The 19692-nt window shown below is 30.0% G+C and overlaps 1 protein-coding gene across 17 annotated transcripts in view; it reads left to right on the plus strand.

Annotated features, from left to right (window-relative positions):
• Positions 1 to 19417, plus strand: part of LOC134683459 (troponin T, skeletal muscle-like) — a 31195-nt gene extending 11778 nt beyond the window's left edge. For 4 of the 17 annotated variants that reach the window (XM_063542758.1, XM_063542761.1, XM_063542760.1 and 1 more), the window contains 14 exons: positions 3270 to 3320; positions 3803 to 3820; positions 4868 to 4885; positions 7172 to 7202; positions 7704 to 7820; positions 8727 to 8813; positions 10222 to 10368; positions 11392 to 11403; positions 14803 to 15015; positions 16226 to 16269; positions 16651 to 16689; positions 17571 to 17607; positions 18119 to 18338; positions 18847 to 19417. In XM_063542758.1, the coding sequence (XP_063398828.1) occupies positions 3292 to 3320; positions 3803 to 3820; positions 4868 to 4885; positions 7172 to 7202; positions 7704 to 7820; positions 8727 to 8813; positions 10222 to 10368; positions 11392 to 11403; positions 14803 to 15015; positions 16226 to 16269; positions 16651 to 16689; positions 17571 to 17607; positions 18119 to 18298 (972 nt within the window). In that variant the 5' untranslated portion in view covers positions 3270 to 3291 and the 3' untranslated portion in view covers positions 18299 to 18338; positions 18847 to 19417. The remainder of the gene's footprint in view (positions 1 to 3269; positions 3321 to 3802; positions 3821 to 4867; positions 4886 to 7171; positions 7203 to 7703; positions 7821 to 8726; positions 8814 to 10221; positions 10369 to 11391; positions 11404 to 14802; positions 15016 to 16225; positions 16270 to 16650; positions 16690 to 17570; positions 17608 to 18118; positions 18339 to 18846) is intronic. The other 13 variants (XM_063542768.1, XM_063542767.1, XM_063542770.1 and 10 more) reach the window with 4 other exon arrangements.
• The last annotated feature ends 275 nt before the right edge of the window (positions 19418 to 19692 follow it).

Genomic DNA, 19692 nt, shown 5'->3' on the forward strand with positions numbered 1-19692 from the left:
AGCCCATTTCCTGTTCTTATTTATCATGTTTATGTTATTTGACATGTTTAATCCCTCATTAACTAAACAACAAAAAATGAGTGAAATAAATAAGAAAAATATAGTTAAGTAAACACTCCAATTTGTGTTAATTTTAATCAATGTATGTGTGAATAAATTTTAATTATTCATGTCACTGTCTTTGGACTTAATTGCATTCTGTACATCTTTATAATCCTTTCACATTAAATGTAGAAAAGGTGCATTTACTTATATCTACAGCATCTCTAATCACATATCACTTTTCTCAGTGATATTAAACTTAATTATATCCTTTTCAATAACAAAAAAGTTATTGAACGGACATTCATCATGATATATTTAAAGATCAAGTTTTCTTACATTTAAAAAAATAACAAACATTTTTTTTCTAAACTTTTATTATGAATATTATAATTTCCCTTGGTAAGGATCTATAATTAAGTTAATTCTTTCAATAACAAAAAAGCAATTAACATTTTCTACATTGATCAGGACATTAGTCAGTGCAGAGTCGACGTTGGTCAGGTCAAGTTTTCTAACACTTAAAATTAGTTTTTTAAATATTTTTTCTTATATCTATGTATTCAATGTTAGCATCTTCCTTGACATCAAATTTGAAATCGAACCTTCAAAGAACAAAAAAGTTATTAGCATTTTACATCGGTCAGGACATTAGTCACGGGGGTATTTTTAAAATTCGTCAGGTCAAGTTTTATAACTCTTGAAAATATTTATTTTCTTACTTTTTCTTATATTTTTGTATCAAATGTATTAATCTTCCTTGGTATCGAATTTGAAGTCTATCCTGTAAATGATAAAACATTTTTTAGCCGTTTCATATCGGTCAGGACATTAGTAGTTTCAAAGTCAAGTTGGTCAGGTCAAGTTTTCAAACTCTTAAAAATATTTTTTTATTTTTTTTAAATTTTATTTATTAAATATAAGTTCTCATCTTGCTTGATTCCAAATTTCAAGTAAATCCTTCCAATAATAAAAAAGTATTAAGCATTTACATTTCTGTCAGGACATTGTCAGGTCATTGTCAGGACATTGTCAGGACATTAGTGTAACCCCTTTTACAACACAACGTCATTAAAACGTTTAGCTGACTTTACAGAGTTATCTCCCTGTAGTGTTGATACCACCTTAATTAAAGCATGTTTGATCAGAGACTATAAATAAACTGTCATCAAAATGGTTTGTTTTCATATTTAGCATGGATGTGTCTCCATGGTGATTTGCCAACACAAATACTTCCTGGTTTTAAATGTTGGTCTTACCATGGAAGTATTATATTGACAGGAACTCCAACGAAAAATTAGCACATTCGGATCCCACTGATTTCTTAAAGAAAATAAAAGCTTCCGACTCAGTTTATCAAGTACGTGATAACTCCTTTGTGGGGTATCTGCGATGCCGCCGTCGCCTGTAAAGTTTATAGAAACTGATCTTATCACGTGATCTGTTATCGAAGGGCTTGTCTACCTACCAATGTAAATAAACACGGAAACTCCTGTGGCTTTTTGCGAATCGCTACATGGACAACGACACCTGTTTCTGTTCAATAAATAAAAACTACAGCTGAAACAATCTAAAAAATCGGTCCATATTTAACAGAATGACAAAAGAAAATTAACTATATTCGGAAAGAAGTTAAGATTTTTTTCAGTTTTGTTAGATATATTGTTATCAATATAACAAGAAAATCGGGAAATATCGTGTTATAAAAATTAAATGAGTCTGTAGTAGAGTGTTTGCAGAAAATAATGTGATGCGCGTGAAGTGTGCCAGATGGCGCCAGATCACTTAAATTTCAAGTAAAAGATCGTAAACTCTTATCGAGTGTAACGCAAAGATGTATGGTTTTCTCTATCTTAAAATGATATTAACTTAACTTATCAAATATATTTTAAAGACTAAAAGATGTTAATAATAACCCACATGTGATGTCCTCTGTTTAGCAATATCAGGTTACGAGTCAAGCAGATTAATTTTTACACCTTTTATGATAATTCGTTGTAAACAAATCTTAACATTCAACCTAGTCCGAGAATATTTTGATGTTTGACAGATTTATTTTTACGGATGGCTGTAAATATTTCTGATTTGCATTTAAAGAACGATCACTATCATTGGGTTTGAGCAGTTATTTTTCTTTATCATGGAAATCACATTTGAATTTATTGGTGTGTTTTTAAAAAAGCTAGACAGTTCCGAAATATCAATAATTATTACTGATAACTTTTCCGTTTATTTTACATGAACATTTTATGATATATAGTTACGCGTGATTAGCCAACGACCCTCTTATGAATAAAAAATCCTACTATTTTAAGATTGATTGTTACATTTGTACTTATACTGAAATGTGTATTGCTTCTGAGTATTTCTACTCCGCATGTTTTTTGTATGTGTTGAAAACAGTTGCGAGAATTTCGTTTCTTTTCTTTTCTTTTTTATTTGTTTTTAAGCAGCAAAACCCGTAAATACTGACATATTTGTCATTCACACGGTCAGTAAATGTCATTTCCTTGATAATTAAGTACACATCCGTTTATTTCGGTATGTTCCGTAATAACGATCATTCACGAGGTTCCAAAAATTTGATAGGATCCCATGCATCCATAAGACATGTCGAGTTAATTAACAGATACTTAAAGATTTTGCGGCATCGCACTATAAACGTTTGAAGTCTGCTTGTTGGAGTTCCTGTCAATATAATACTTCCATGGTCTTACCAACTAATTCCGCAATAAATAAAATCTAAGATGGATGTTACACTAGTAATTTTGGGGCCCTTTATAGCTTGTTGTTCGGTGTGAGCCAAGGCTCCGTGTTGAAGGCCGTTCTTTAACCTATAATGGTTTACTTTTTAAATTGTTATTTGGATGGAGAGTTGTCTCATTGGCACTCACACCACATCTTCCTATATCTAGTTAAGACAATAAATGACAAGATTACAGACTTGGGACAGGCATATAGATATGTGCATATAGATATGTGGAAGGTAGTTAAGCTCTCGTCTCTCCTAATTACTCAAACTGTGGAATGTAAAAAAAAAAGATACAGAAACTTACATGTAGTTTAAAAATAGTTCAGAAAATAGAAGATACACAGAAGAGTTAATTTTATTTCAGTTTAAACATATTTGATTGTCCAAAAAACATCTGGCACACGTTTTGCAACTTAGATTGTCTTCTCCATAGAGTTGATGTTATTTATTAATTTTTTCTATTGTTTATTTTTAGGCTTGTACATTAAACCATCACAATGTCTGACACAGAAGAAGCCCCCACACAGTAAGTACTGTTCTAAAAAAAAATCACAATTATTGATGGGCAAAGGTTCATACATTTTTTGTGTAATTTGCAGGAATTTAATAATGGGAATGAAATGTTTGTCTACTATCAGAAATATTGAGTTAATCATTATTAACATGATTTAAAAGGACTATTTTCTAAAATAAAAAAATGAGAAAAGATTTATATATGCTTATAATACAGAGTATTTTGTGAGATGTTTACATGCATTTATAGTTAACAAATCTTGGAACTAAGGGTAGATAACAAACAATGAATTATATCTTCCTACTTGAAAAACAATCTTCAAGGTCTGATTTTCAATAAATGCTGGATTAGCTTAAAATTTCATTTTACTCGTTATTCAACATGCATATATAAATATATATTTATATTAGATGTTTTTATTTTGCATTTATGTGTATCATGTATGTATAATATATTTAATATATTATCCTCCTTTTCGTGTTTTCCTTGTACAGTGAAGAAACTCAAGAAGTGTAAGTGACAAACAGTGTGCTCAAAAATCTTCCTATTTAGAGATCTTTTCCTTTAAACATCTTCTGATCATGCATTGAATCTATCCTTTATCCATTTTACATCTTCCGATCATGCATTGAATCTATCCTTTATCCTTTATCCATCTTCTGATCATGCATTGAATCTATCCTTTATCCTTTATAAATCTTCTGGTTATGCATTGAACCTATCCATTATCCATTTTTAAGCAAAGACTTATCATCGATGCTTTCCCTATTATATTTATTGAATCTATCTTTTACCATATCAAAACCAGAAATTTCTATTGACGTTGTGCCTATTTATTCCTAAAATGGTAAAGATATCTCTTTCCTTTATTCATTTCCATATCATGAATTACTCTTCCCTTACTCATTTTAAAAGCTTAGTTTTTCTTCTGAGTCAAACCTTTTCTTAACCATGCCTTGCATTTCAGTCGTTTCTTGAAAACTGCTTGGGTGTTGTAGGTAACCAGATAAACCAGTCAATTCTAGAACATTGCTTGGGGGTTGTAGATTCAGAGCTTGCTGCAAAAGTATTAGGGCTCAACAATAAACTGATTACCGGTCTATTCACTTGGTAAACAGTTTGACATAAACCCTAAAATCAGTCTAATTCTGGACCAGGCACTTTGAAGAAACTCATGATACATATAATTCTATTGTTATATGATAGTGCTGACACTTTTACAAATGAGTAAATGAGTAACTCACACTTTCATTTATCACATTTTCATTTTAATCAACTGAAAATATTTATCTATTTTGTAGATATATATTTTTTACTTGAACTATTTTAATAATACATTATAGAGAATAATTGTGTTGTGTTGGTCAAAGTGGAGATAACTCTTAGAGATTTTAGTTTAGCTTTAAATGTAGTACAATATTTTGCTAAGTATATATTATAGAAAAATTGTGTTTGGATAGTCAAAGTGGAGATAACTCTTAGTCATTTTTGTTAAGCTTTAGATGTAGTACAATATTTTGCTAGGTATATACTAATTAATGTAATGTACTAACTTTTAGTGAGACTCGCAGAGCCCCGTAAGTCTATTAAAGTTGACATATATCATCAAATATTGTTGGCAAACTGTTCCAAAACTCTTTCTTACAACAATGGTTATTTTATAAAGGATAATAGATGTGTTTAGTTTTGATTCAATAATTATATGGGGCAACAGAGAAATAAATTTCTGTCGTCCCTTCTTTATATTTTAAAACATGTCAAACACGGTTAATATTTTGATCTGCTATCCTATATACTTTCTATTTAGATATTGAAGGGCTTTCCTGTTCTTTAACATAGAATCTTTAAATTGGACCAAACTTCTACAGATTTATATATTCAATATGGCCTAATAATCCAATATTTTAATTAGTGCCATTTTTCATAAGTTTGATATTTATACATGTATTATTTTCTCTCCCCAGTCAAATCATAAAACAAGAGCGGTTTGCCAATAGTATTTTATTTTAGCATTTAAAAGTTTGAAATGCAGTATCTGAAATGCATTATGCAGTTTTGTATGAGGCACAAATTTAGTTAAGATTATTGTATTTACTGACCTCTTTTACTATTTCACGACCTTTATAATTTGAATTTAGGATGTCCATAAGTCTGTGAGGACTTCCATGCTACAAATTAAGATATCCTGAGATATTTATAACCTCCATTATTCAATTTATGAATATTTTGAAAATGATTTCAGGATATCTTGAAATTGAATTGTGGAAGCCTAAAATAATTCAGGATATACTTAATTTTAAAAAAGAGATTCTTAAATCAAATTATGGAGGTCCTGAAATATTTAAGAGCTCCATATATAAATACAAGAATTTTAACTAAATTAGTGTCTCAAAGTTTTGACAGATTTTGAATTTTATATTCATGCATCTGATTTGTGAAACAGACGGGTCAGACCATGAATTAATTGCTTGTGTCTGAAGTAGGTAGAAATTGAAGTGTTTTTATTGAAAAGTGTTGAGATGAGTATGAATAATTTCTGAGGTCAACCTTAATTCTCAACCTCTTTACAAAGATCGACTTGAATAAATCTGAGTCAATATTCCAGAAACAAAATAAATGTTCTTGATACAGAAATATTTACAATTTGTTTCTATCACAGACACTTTTTTCAAATCTGGACACTTTCTTCCTTTTTCTGCTGAATTTTCAGAGAGGATCATAATTTTTCATAGAATTTTTAATAAATAGATCTTTTTTTGGACTTTGTGAGAGAGAAAATTGTTGAGAATTTTGGATGGCTTCACAGGTATACATGCGCTATTTGCTTAATATAAATGCATATATATTGTTTACTGCATATTGGTTGAAAAGTTTTTAAAAAAGCATGACATGAAGCGAAAAAAAATGTGTGTCTCTGTGTTAAAGGAGTTTATAAGTGTTTGAGATCAACTGCTCTGTTCAATTGTTAATCAGGGGCGGATCCAGCCATTTTAAAAGGGGGGGTTCCTAACCCAGGACAAAGGGGGTGTTCCAATTACATGTCCCCATTCAAATGCATTGATCGTCCAAAAAAAGGGGGGTTCCAACCCCCGGAACCCCCCCTCTGGATCCGCGCCTGAGTTAATATATATTTCCTAAGATGAAAACAAAACATAGATAGAGATTCTTAATGGACAACCTTCTTTTTTTTTTAAGTTTAAGAATTATTTTGTTTTCATCAATGACTGACACACTACTGATTATTGTTTCAAAAGCCTTCACACATTTCCTAATCATATAGAAAATTTGAAGAAGAAAAAAAAGTTAAAAAATATCCAAATTATTTTTTTAACAACTGTTACAATGAATTATTACATTTTATTGCATATATATTTCTTCTAAATCTTTCTTTAAAGCTGCATGCATTTGTTGCTTTTATGTGATATTTGCATTTGTTCAATTATACATGCTATATGCATAAATAATGTTGCGCATTTTGCTATATATTTTTTTTTGTAATTAATTATGCTGTTGTCAAGATTCACTTTTTATTGACTGAAATTAGCAAAAAGGAAGCTTATGTGTAATATCACTTTCTGTTTGCTTATTATTAGCTAAACAATAGTTGCTAGAAATTTGTAATAATTAATAGGCAAAACTGTAGCAAATAATTGCTTTGACAGTTAAATAGACAGTTGCTTAGAAACACTCTTAGCTTATTTATAGTTTTACTAGCATTTTGTTATCATTTCTTACATACATGACATAATATTATTATTAAGATTTTTTTTACAATTTTTTTTCTTTCTTCATACATAAAACTTTTATGTCAGAGTTCAGAATTTTGTATTTTGAAATAATTTTATGCTTGACTTTTTTTACAGACCTGAAAATGAAGCTAAGCTAGCTATGGAGGTAAGTTGTGACAGCATCACAACACTAAATATAAATAAGAAGATGTGGTATGAGTGCCAATGAGACAACTTTTCATTCATGACACAATTTATAAAAGTAAACAATTATAGGTCATGCTCAGCCTTCAACACAGATCCTTGGCTCACACAGAACAGCAAATAATAAAGGGCCCCAAAAATAACTAGTTTAAAAAAATTCAAACAGGAAAAACAAATCTATATAAGAAATTAGAAGTACTTATGAACCACAACAACCACAGAACATCAGAACTAAAAGTCCAGATAAAACAAAAGTGATACCAAAGCCATCAATGTCCCCAATAATGCGATTATCTTATGAATTACGTTACCAATCACATCACCTGAAATTCCAGGAATATTTTTTTGAAAGACAATTTTACCCATGTTGTTTTATTCGGTGTGGTATAAAAACCAACCAACTCATCATATGATAAGGTTGCAAACATTGAAGAAATATCAACACTGGTACATTTAATTACAGGAAGCAAAGGTCAGGAAAGCTGAAAGAATACAACAGGAAATCGCTGAATTTGAAGAACAAAGAAAAGAAGAAAAAGCAAAGGAAGAGGAAGAATTACAACAATTACGTGAAAGAAGGGTAGATAACTCTTTATAAATCCTTTGATTCATAATTGTCCATATTAAGCTTTGGTGACATAATAAACAGCTTATGTTTTATGGAATAATTTGATGTCTTGAACTTTACACCTTGAAATTGATTTATTGATCTAGAAACATTTACTTCCTGATTGATGAAGGTCTCATTCGGAGTGGGGTCTGATCCAGGATCCTGCTTATTGTTTGTCAGAATCCTGTTTTCTGCTTATCATTATAATAATAGAGTTTGTAATTTCTTGTGACACTCATGACTTATTTTTCACATCTCTTTCTACAAAAAATCGTCAAATTCTGCATCACGCTAACATCCCAATGAGTAGATATAGGAAGATGTGGTGTGAGTGCCAATGAGACAACTCTCCATCCAAATAACAATTTAAAAATTAAACCATTATAGGTTAAAGTACGGCCTTCAACACGGAGCCTTGGCTCACACCGAACAACAAGCTATAAAGGGCCCCAAAATTACTAGTGTAAAACCATTCAAACGGGAAAACCAACGGTCTAATCTATATAAACAAAACGAGAAACGAGAAACACGTATATATTACATAAACAAACGACAACTACTGTACATCAGATTCCTGACTTAGGACAGGTGCAAACATTTGCAGCGAGACCCACTTTAATGATAATTTTTTAAAATACCCATTTAACATAGAATATTTTGTCAACGAAACAAGTATAGATATACTCAGTCTTTATATGTAACTTCTTGTATGAACTTTTTACACAAAAACCAGAACTAGAACTTTTAAATAGATATGTCAATGGAAGCCGTTGTCAGTCTATATCGATACCAATATATTTGCATTAGTTTTCTTTCGATGTGTTCTTATTATAAATGCGTGTTCATAATGGATAGTACTATGTTTCTTTATTTTAGGAACAAAGAAAAGTAGAGCGAGCAGAAGAAGAAGAAAGATTAACTAAACTAAGAGCAGAAGAAGATATTAGAAGGAGACAGGATGAAGTAAGTCTTTTTTCTCTTCTCTTCTTCCTTTTCTTTTTTGTGAATATAAGGTGAAGTCCATTTGAGCTGTATAAATCTTTCAAAATTAAATTATTAAAAATCTGAATTTCATTTGTCATGTATGTAGTAATGTCTAAATTGTAATCCTTTAGCTTTCTGATTGAACTTGGGCAACCTAATGTTCGAAAGACCTTTTTAACAAAATATCAATAGACCATATGGACTGTTTACTTCTGATGCAATGATTTTAATTGTCAGAGTAGATATATATGCACCACAAAATAAATAACTTTTACTCTTGTTAAGTTTAAGTGCAGATTTTTGGAAAATAATAATAAAAAATATAGGTCACATATGAGTTTAAAAAGATATTTCAATTTTAATGCAAAAAAATGGCACCAAAGGGAGATAATTTTGAGCTTTTTCAATGATGTTAACATTTTGAAAGTAATCTGGGGCCAAACAAATCAATATTTTTGGGTTGATTTTTGCACCATACCATAAAGTATCAATTGATAGTGTAAAAAATAGATTCATAATGTCTGAAATTTTTTGTACCCTGGAGCCTCCTTTATTGAATGATGTGATTTTTATCTTACCAATTTTCTGATGATGCTGTCGAAAATTGTTAATTTTTCAGCTTAAGCTAGTTTGACAAGAACCAGATGTGAATGATGAATGATATTTAAAATATATAATTATTATTGCATTAATATCAGTTTGACAAATATTTCAAGGCCCTGCCCTCTCATAGATACCAACCATTACCATTTTTCCGATTTTGCAATTAAAACTACACTATTACGGTCGAAGTTGAATAGTTACAGATTCCCAATCATTCCCGTTGAATTTTGTAAAATGCGGATTTTTATCATTACTTTTCCGTCCTGGTCCGGTATTTTGAAAACGCCAATGTAATGCTTCTGGTTTCTCTGGAGTTATCGACCTATTGTTGGGTAACTGACTTCCGAAGAGGCAAACTTGCATTTTATGAAGTAGCTTTCCCGCCTTTCTCTACTTCTCTTTGACAAAACGAAAATGTACGATTCAAGAACATCTGAACAATTAATGAATAGAATACATACTACAAACAACATGTTAAAGGCACATTTTAGTGCACATCACTTTGCAACCACTCGTCAGTAATTTTTATTGGTAAATGCATGTTTTTGAATGATTACTGAAAACTTTTCAAAAATTCAGAAAATTTGATAGTTTGTTACTGATTGTGTGAAAAGGGGGTTGGCATCAATGCCCTCTGGGTCATAATGCAGTGTCTTTGAAATTATCAATTTTTATTGATATTTTTCTGATAAATTAGTTTGAGAAAAACTACAACACAAAATGTTTTAAAACATTTTTGAATTAATTGTTTGAGTCCCCTCTTTATTTATTTATTCCATTTTAGAGAGAAAGACAAGCAAGGAAGTTGGAAGAAGAACAGAAAAGAAAAGAAGAGCGAGAAAGAAGAAGGAAAGAACAAGAAGATAGATTGAAATTATGTAGAAGGCCAAATTTTGTTATCACAAAGAAAGCTGATGGTGGAGAAGAAGAGGTATGATTGGATATTATTACATACAGATGCATTGTGGGATAAAAATGAGTTGCATGATGGGAAATTATTTAATTCAGATGAATTGTGGGAAAGGGGTGGAGATGTATGATAGGAAATTATTACATACAGATGAATTGTGGGATAATAATGAAAGGCATGATGGGAAATTGTAACATAAAAATGATCTAAGGGATTGGGTACAGATTTATGATGGGAAATTATTACAGATGAGTTGTGGGATAAGGTAAAAATAAATGATGGGAAATTATTACATACAGATGAGTTATAGAATAAATATAAGAGGCATGATGGGAAATTATTACATACAGATGAATTGTGGGATAGTAATGAGAGGCATGCTGGGATATTATATCATACTGATAAATTGTTGGATTTTGGTACAGATGTATGATGGTAAATTATTACATACAGATGAATTGTGGGATAAAAATGAATCGCATTATGGGACAAACATGTAAATCTTGGGATAGGGGTGCAGATGTATGATGGGAATTAATAACGCAGATAAATGGTGGAATTATATTGAGATGCATGATGGGAAAATATTACAAAATTAAATTTAGACACGCTTAAGTATCTTTAAAAGACAACCAATGAAAAGTAATGAAAGCTCTCAGTCTTCACGCTTAACCACAAGTCTGACAGCCAAGGCTTGTAAAACTGGCGTCTGGCTTGTGAAATTTTTCTTTACAAGCCAACAGAACCCAATTCAAAATTTGATAAAATTGAATTTTGGTCTTGTTGATTCAAGTTTTAAGCATGAAGACTGAGCTCTAACAGAACATAAAATTTCACAGGGTTCTAATGCCTCAGACCTACATGTACATGTTCTTGACAAAACATCAGGTCTACACATATTAATTGATGCATGTATATATTTATGTAGCTTAGACCATCAATTATTTCAATTATTATTTCAAGTCATAGCACATTGTTATTGTAGATTAGTGTTTGTACCTCGTATTGTAAATAAACATATGTTCATTATCTATTGATTTTCAGAGAAGAAAAAAGGTATGGTTTCCGCTTTGCAAATTTTAAAGTCCAGTTGCCCTATTCCCATTGTTTGCAAGTTTTTAATCCTCACAGAAAAAACAGAAGTTCATTCATTAATTTTTTTTGCATCAGGCTGTTCAAGAAAAATTTCATTTCTCATGCCTATTGTTTTCTATTGTAAATTTATCGACAAGTTTTATTTTTAGAATTATTGTCATCTTTCAAACAAAAAAATTGCCTATCAATTCAAGCGCACAAGAAAGTATAACTCACAGTTGCTGACAAGCAATAGACATATATGTCTTGATTTTTTTTTTCAATTTTACATTGGTTTTTAAAAGAAATATAGCAACCATTACAAAAAGCATAAGAAATGAAATGATTTTTGCATGGCCTTAATAAGGTTAAAATAAATAAATTGTCATTTTTTGGCTTTTTCATATGATTGTTTACATTTCATGCTATTGTATAAATTAATATTAAGATGCTCTATAGAGTTAGTCTCTAAATACATCTTAGTCTAGCAAAAACATCATTGTATATATATATCAGTTTATAGAAACCTGTGACTGAAAAAGAATTATTTCAACTAAAAAGTATTAATGATAAGAAAAATATGACAAAATTTATTTATTTTCATCTGATATTTTTCAGTCTGCAGTTTACAGTTTTAAAGATATTTCATATCAAATGATTGTAAATTGGAATTAAACAAATGGAACCAGATTTTGCCATTAAAATGGTCATCCATTAGTCAAACAAATTACTTTTAAAATATTAATACTTTGATTAAATTAGAAGAAAAAAATAGCAACCGTAGCTCAATTGTAGCTTTTGAGCTGTACAAAAGTATTGAAATGAATACATGTATTGCAGAAATTCCAGTTTACAAATATCTGAACAAATTGAAATGATATAAACTTATTTCATCCAAATATCTTAGGTAAAAAAATGCACTACAAATGCACCTAGGTTTTATCCAAGTCAAATACGCACTTCTGTCTGAAATAAATGCACTCCTGTGTGCCATGAATCTTCAACCCTTGGTATTTGCTATCAGTTGTCATTGGCTATTTCCCAACCAATCATATTCTTCCATACATGCCAACAGCTGTGTTTGGGGAAATTTGACTTTTGTTTTATTCTTGTCTTTTGCTCTTTCTGCACTCTTAAAAGTAGAGTCACATTATTTTATCTTTTCTTCCTTCCTGTAACTGCCTTCTTTAATAGGTAATTTCATTGCATAGATGTTTCAAACAGATGCAATCATTTTGATTGGCTGACAACCATCACATGGCTGCAAAAAAGCCTTTTTGTGCTGAGGTGGTGTTAAGTAAAAACCATATAAAATCAATCACACAGTGTTTATAACTGATGTAGTATGAAGAGCTTCAATAATTCATACAAAATTAGCTTCAGTTGATGTTTCTACTTATCTTGTTAGTTAACAAGCTTTAGTTTTTTTTTTAAATATTTACAAGGAAAAATCTTTTTGAAGGGAATATGAAAAATGATCTATGATTTATATTGTAAGCAATGAGTTTTGAAATGAAATAGGTCTTCTAATTGAATTAAGAGTTGTCTCATTTTCATTTTTACCACATCTCATTTAATTACACTTCTTAAATGGTTAACATGGTTTAAGAAATCAAAAATTGGGTCGCCATATTTTTCTTATGTTTTATAAAGTAAATTCTTTGAGTTAGCTCCCCTTATTCAAATAATTTTCAACAAAATTTGGAATCCATCAAACCTTTTCAGTCTTTTCAAAAATAGTCAAAATAATAATATTAAAGATACATGTATGATTGTCTGATAAAGTCTGAAATTAATTGCATTTCTATTTCAAAATTGGCCTTTTTCTTTATAAATCTAATTTGACCAATTCCTGCCATAGTCTACCCAATATGGCAGACAAATCTGACATCCACATACTACTTTAAAGAGTATTTGCAAGTGGATATTTCTTAAATTATCTTTCACCATGTCAGTAGAATAAACAAATGAGGTATAATGTGAGGAAAGTATTTGCAGTTGAATAGTGATCTTAAAAGGAAGAGTAAAACGTGTCCCTTAAATCAGAATTGTTAAGAATAAGTTATTAACCAGAGCTTTCTATATGAAGTTTTCTTGCATTTGTGAAACAATTTTTCTAAAATTTGAATATTGAATTAATAGTAGAAGTAGAAAAGGCTAGTCAGGGTTATTTCAAAAATGACGATTTTAGGTTAAGTGGCTTTCTCTTTTTCATGTATTTTCTTATTGACAACATTTATGTCACTTCTGATGGCGACAAGAGAAAAAAATTGTTCAAATATATTTGTAATTTCTGAATTATGAAATAGCAACAAAGTCTTTCCATGGGATAATATTTCATTTCTAGTGAAACTCAATTTGGTGCAATGAATGTATTTTTTTATGATTTACATTATCATTGTACAAAATGTATTTAATATTTTTAGACTCATCAAAATTTGAAATTTAAAATTAAGGAAATTTCAATATTTTCAATTAAAATAGTCCATGAAACTTTAAGAACTTTTTCTATAGAACCCTTTGAAAAAAATCTTTTGAGCTTTCTGAATTAGCAGGACTACACATTCATTTTTGAAATAACCTCTTGTTCTATGCTTGTTGTTCTGATCAAGTGTTTCTTTTACATGTTTAAATTACAATAAAAGGAAAAACTAAACTTATTCTATTAACATGGTCTTATAGCAAAGTTAAAATTTATTCTCCAAAGATGTACCCTAATATTGTTCAATTGTTCATAAAAATTTTGCTCCATGCCATGTGACATGGCCTTATGGCAAGGGGAGGTGTAAATGAAAATTCAAGAACTAATTTCATCTGGCCTTACCCATCAAAGTTTGTCGTTTTTCTGAAATATACTTTATATTCGTCTACCAAGTCTGAACATCAATATACTTCTCATACACATCTGTCAATTACCTACATCATGAATATGTAACACATATGTTAATAATCCTATTTTGCAGGTACATCTTTAAAATATTCTATAATGTTTATTTCATTTTAAGCAGTTTGAATTTTATTAACTTTGCATTTTGAAGTGAGGAACATTTTCTTACCAGTTAGACTGGTACCCAGTTATGAATTTTTACTGTTTTTTATCAGTCAGACTGGTATCAGGTCACACTATTTTCCTGTTTTTATCAGTCATACTGGTATCAGGTCACAATATTTTACTGTTTTTTATCAGTCATACTGGTATCAGGTCACAATATTTTACTGTTTTTTATCAGCCATACTGGTATCAGGTCACAATATTTTACTGTTTTTTATCAGTCATACTGGTATCAGGTCACAATATTTTACTGTTTTTTATCAGTCATACTGGTATCAGGTCACACTATTTTCCTGTTTTTATCATTGAGAACTTATGTTTGCTTGCAGGCTGAACAGAAGGCAGAAGACTTACAGAAATCTAAGGAACAACTTGAAGAAGAAAAACGGGCCATTTTAGCTCAAAGAATTCAGGAATTAAAACTTGATGGACTCAAATCTGATGGCTTGATTCAAAAAGCTAAAGACCTTCATGAAAAACTTCACAAATTAATGGGTGAACAATATGACTTAGAAGATAAATTCAAACGTCAACAATATGATGTAAGTTATAAGTACAGTCTTCTGGAGTCTCAGTGCTTTATGTTCTAAATTGTTGATTTACATAAGTCTGTGCAGAGGTATATTTTAATTTTGTGTCATTAACTACTTGACAAGGGTAGTTTGCATTGATAGTCCGATGACCTAGACTAGTCAAGTTTTATTTAGACTACTGTGAAGTGATTTTTATTCGTCAAACAGGTGGAGCACAAATATAACTGTTTCACAAATTTAAAAGCCTTGTACACTGACATTGGCAAAAACCAGGAAATCAAATATCAACAAAAATATAAGTTTTCCTCAATCCATGAATAATTGATACCCATGAAATAAATGAATCCACAGTAGCAGATTCTTTTTAAACCTTAGTTTAGACTCATAATGATAATGTCTGAATATTGGTCTTCAAACTAGTAGTTTGAAAAAAAATTGTGTAGACTGCAAGGGTCTGGTTTACCTCAGACAGTCACTGAGAATGAATATTGGTGGATACCTTTTACTGGGGATTTATTATTTTTGGTGGGTAACTTTTGTAGAAAACCATTTTATTTTTCAATTTTTTCCCTATAGTAGGAAGATGTGGTATGATTGCCAATAAGACAACTCTTCAAAAGAGACCAAATAACATAAATTTACAGCTATAGGTCACTATGGTCTTCAACAATGAGCAAAGCTCAAGTCTCATAGTCAGCTATGAAAGTCCCTGAAATCGTAAATGTTAAACATTTCAAACAGCCTTATTGACATAAAAATATGAACAAAAAATAAAAATGTTACACAGCAACAAACAACAATCACTGAATAACAGACTCTGACTTCGGACAGGCACAAACATACAGAATGTGGGTTAAACATGTTAACGGGATCTCAACGCTCCCCAACCTAGGATAGTGGGGTAATTGTACAACATGAGGACTGACTGTAAAAAAATCAGTTGTTGAAGGCTTAACTCAGCAGATTGATACAAAAAGATATACATTTGATAATAATACAGAGTGGATGTGGCTGTATATTTGTTTACAAGACTCATTTACATCAACAGTCATTTCAGTTAAGCAAATAAGTGACATGTATATAATTTCTTCTATAGATGAAGTATATGAAGAACTTTTAAAAAAAAATTGAAATGTTGACAGTGAAATAATGTTACTACCTTATTGTTCAACCTTAAATCTGAAGAATATAATATTTTATAAACAATTATCGTTTTCAGATGATAGAATTAACTGAGAGAGCTAGATCAATGAACAAAGGAAGGTAAGTAGCAAAGGGGAAATAACTCTTGCTGCAAAATATATTTTTTTTGCAACTTCCTTAGGGACAATATCAAAAGTTCAATGTAGGATAAGAGACTTCAAGCATATATTTTTTTTTCTGTCAGTTCATTTTTCCATTCTTATATCTGCCCATCCTGATTTTGGTAAAAGTTAATTTGTGGTCAAGTCAACATAAAACTTACTACACATTTTCACTATGATGTGAACTATAAATACATATGTCAAAGTAATAGAAATTGAAGAGAATTGAGGATTCTTTTTTTAAGGGATTTCTATCCTAATGTAGACTGGGTGTGTAACAAATATATGATTTAGATTGTTAAAGTTCTTTTCTTCATGGTTTCATATTTTTGTTTTTCAGAGGAAATAGAAGTACTATGGGAGTTAAGATAGATGAATCGTAAGTTTTTACCCTGATTTAAAACATTTTAAACGGTGACAAGATTTGTGCTTTACTACAGAAACTGAATGATCACCATCCTTTTCATTACTATTTTTTGCAGATATAGATTACTGCTTATAATCTGGCATGTAACAAATAATAAAACTACAAAACAATCTCAGAATGTTTATAAAAAAGAAGATTTGGTATGATTGTCAATGAGACAACTGTCCACAAGAGAACAAATGACACAGACATTAACAACTATAGGTTACTGTACAGCCGTCAACAATGAGCAAAGCCATTACCTCACAGTCAGCTATAAAAGGCCCTGATAAGACAATGTAAAACAATTCCAACGAGAAAACTGACGGCCTTATTGATATAAAAAAATGAACAAAAAACAAATATGTAACACATAAACAAACAACAACCACTGAATAACAGGCTTCTGACTTCTAAAAGGCACATATAATAAAAATAATGTGGCGGAGTTAAACATGTTATTGTTTGTTCAGAAAACAGCCTTCATTTCATTATTGGTAATTGAAACATGAGGAAAATAATTATATGGTGCATTTTGCTAACTTCTTCTATTACACCTTTGAGAGAAAAAGAAACAAACCATTAATAAAACTAAAAAAAAAATTATCGCACATTATGCAAAGTAGTTACTAATTTTGCAGATACGAATACATGTATAAAGAATGCTGCTATTATCTGCCATTAATCAAGTTTCTTTCTGCAATGATAGGATAACAAAACATATATTTATTGTTTGTTAATAGAAAGTGGCCGTCTTCATTCCAAAAATTGAAAAGTGAGGAAATTAATTATATGGTGTATTTTGCTGACTTATTCCAGAGGTTTTATCTTAAAGTTTATTTATTATTTTGTAGATTTGACAGACTTGCAGATAAATTTATAAATGCTCCAGTAAGTATAGTTATAAGTAACTTTATGGAACTTCAAATTTTAAAAGAAAAAAGTTGAATATGTTTTTCTTATTCTTGAATAGTTAAGTTTTACTATAAAACAAGAGTATTTTTAAAGTGATTTTTTTGTAAAAGAAAAGCCTTTATATTATCTAATCTTCATAAATGCACTGCTATTGAAATATTGTCCTTCCCATATACTAATTCACAGATATTATCCAGTATACAATGACCTTTACTGCAAGACCTCTTGTTAGAACTTGGACCACCACACAGCATAAATCTGAGAGGAAAACTGTGATGCATTAATGATAACCTCACAATAATTTCTGAAATTTATAGTAACCATTATTACTTATGATTTCTATGAAAGGCACATAATTTTTTGTTCATATCATAATTTTTCAGTTCTTATAGATATCATATTAACATGTTGTAAATTCTGATTTGGTAGAAAAATTACCTTGTTATAAAGTAACCAATCCATAATTTTTCATAATTTTATTTCACAGCCAAAAATACAGATCTGTAGTAAATATGAAAGACATACAGATAATAGAAGTTATGGGGACAGAATGCAACTGTTTGAAGAATTCTCAAAACCCAAACCCCCACCAGAAATCATCCGACACGGGAAAGGTGGCACGTCAGGTGCTGAAGATGGGGAGGAAGGAGGAGAAGAGGAGGAGTAGAATTAATTGTTATGTCCATGACCTCAGCCTAGGGTCAAAGGTGAGAGGTTGTTTTAAATTTTCATTATTTTTATAAAAAAAAATTGAGGTTGAAATATGTGTCTTTTGTATCTTCCAATTGTTTCCTGCGTTGTTTCGTCTTCAAATTCTTGAAGACTTTTTTTGTTTTCTCTCTTTTTTTAAGGTGATTCTTCTTTACATAAAAAAAACAATTTACAATCAATTATACAGAGCATGCACAGTGTCTTAGATCTATCTTAAATGTTATTTTAAAAGTGGCTCTTGCACAGTTTAAAGAAAAGCCTAACACATTTAACAAGGAAAAGAATTTGAGAAAAACAATTAATTAGAATAACGATATAATATTCATTTACATCATTACAGTCTACAATTTTAAAATTAAATATTTATTGGTTGAATAGTAAAATTCACCAATGATTTACAAAATACTTAGAGTTATTCCCCTTTGTATGTCAAGATAAGATTTAAATATTAAATATTTTAGACATTCATGTATTCTTCAACCAGTGTTATTTTCTTTATTTCAGATATATTCATTTCCCATAGATTCCTTGGAACGGCTATTAAAGACAGAATTGGGGATAAAGACATTTTATTACGACTTTAGAATCTTTTCTAGCATTGAATATTTATTGCAAACTTCTATTTATTTATTTATATGACACTAGCTGGTACGAGTTAGCACTAAAATTCATTGCTAGAGTTTCGTTAATTTCAATATTTATTAAAAATGATATCCTTTTAAAGGAATTAACTTATTTAATCTAATGTATTATATTAGAAAACTTTTGCCCTAGGCACTTTCTTGTAAATAGCTTGTCAATATTCTTTATTATTACCTAATTTAAAATAAATTTGTTAAATTTGAAAATTTGTGCAATAGACAATTTGTAACGTTCTTATCTATTTTCTTTTTGATGGAGAAATGTTATTAAAAGAAGTCCATTATACCAATTGTGATCATTTATGTCATCGTATAATGTGTGTTTTGGCAGGCCTGTCGCAACACCTATTAAAATGTCCTTATTTTGTGTGATACATCTGGGATGGTCTTATGTTAGAGAAATATTCATAATAAAAAGCTTTGACTATCCTTGAGTTTGTCTTTGTTATCTTTATTTTCCATGCTTTATATATGGCTGAAGTAGAGATTACTGTGAATTCATTTTTTTTTAATGGATTGAGGAAAAAAAACATATTTTCGTGGATGCTTGATTTTGTGGTTTTGCCAAAGTCTGAAAATAAGCCTATGTAAAACGTTAATCATTTTAACTTATACCTACAAAATCAGGGAAAAATTGTAAATGTGGATTCATTAATATTCTTGGGATATCAGTTTTCGTTGAATTTGTGAGTACAGATAAACCAGGAAT

This window comes from Mytilus trossulus, chromosome 9 (genome assembly GCF_036588685.1).
Source record: "Mytilus trossulus isolate FHL-02 chromosome 9, PNRI_Mtr1.1.1.hap1, whole genome shotgun sequence".
Taxonomy (NCBI): domain Eukaryota; kingdom Metazoa; phylum Mollusca; class Bivalvia; order Mytilida; family Mytilidae; genus Mytilus; species Mytilus trossulus.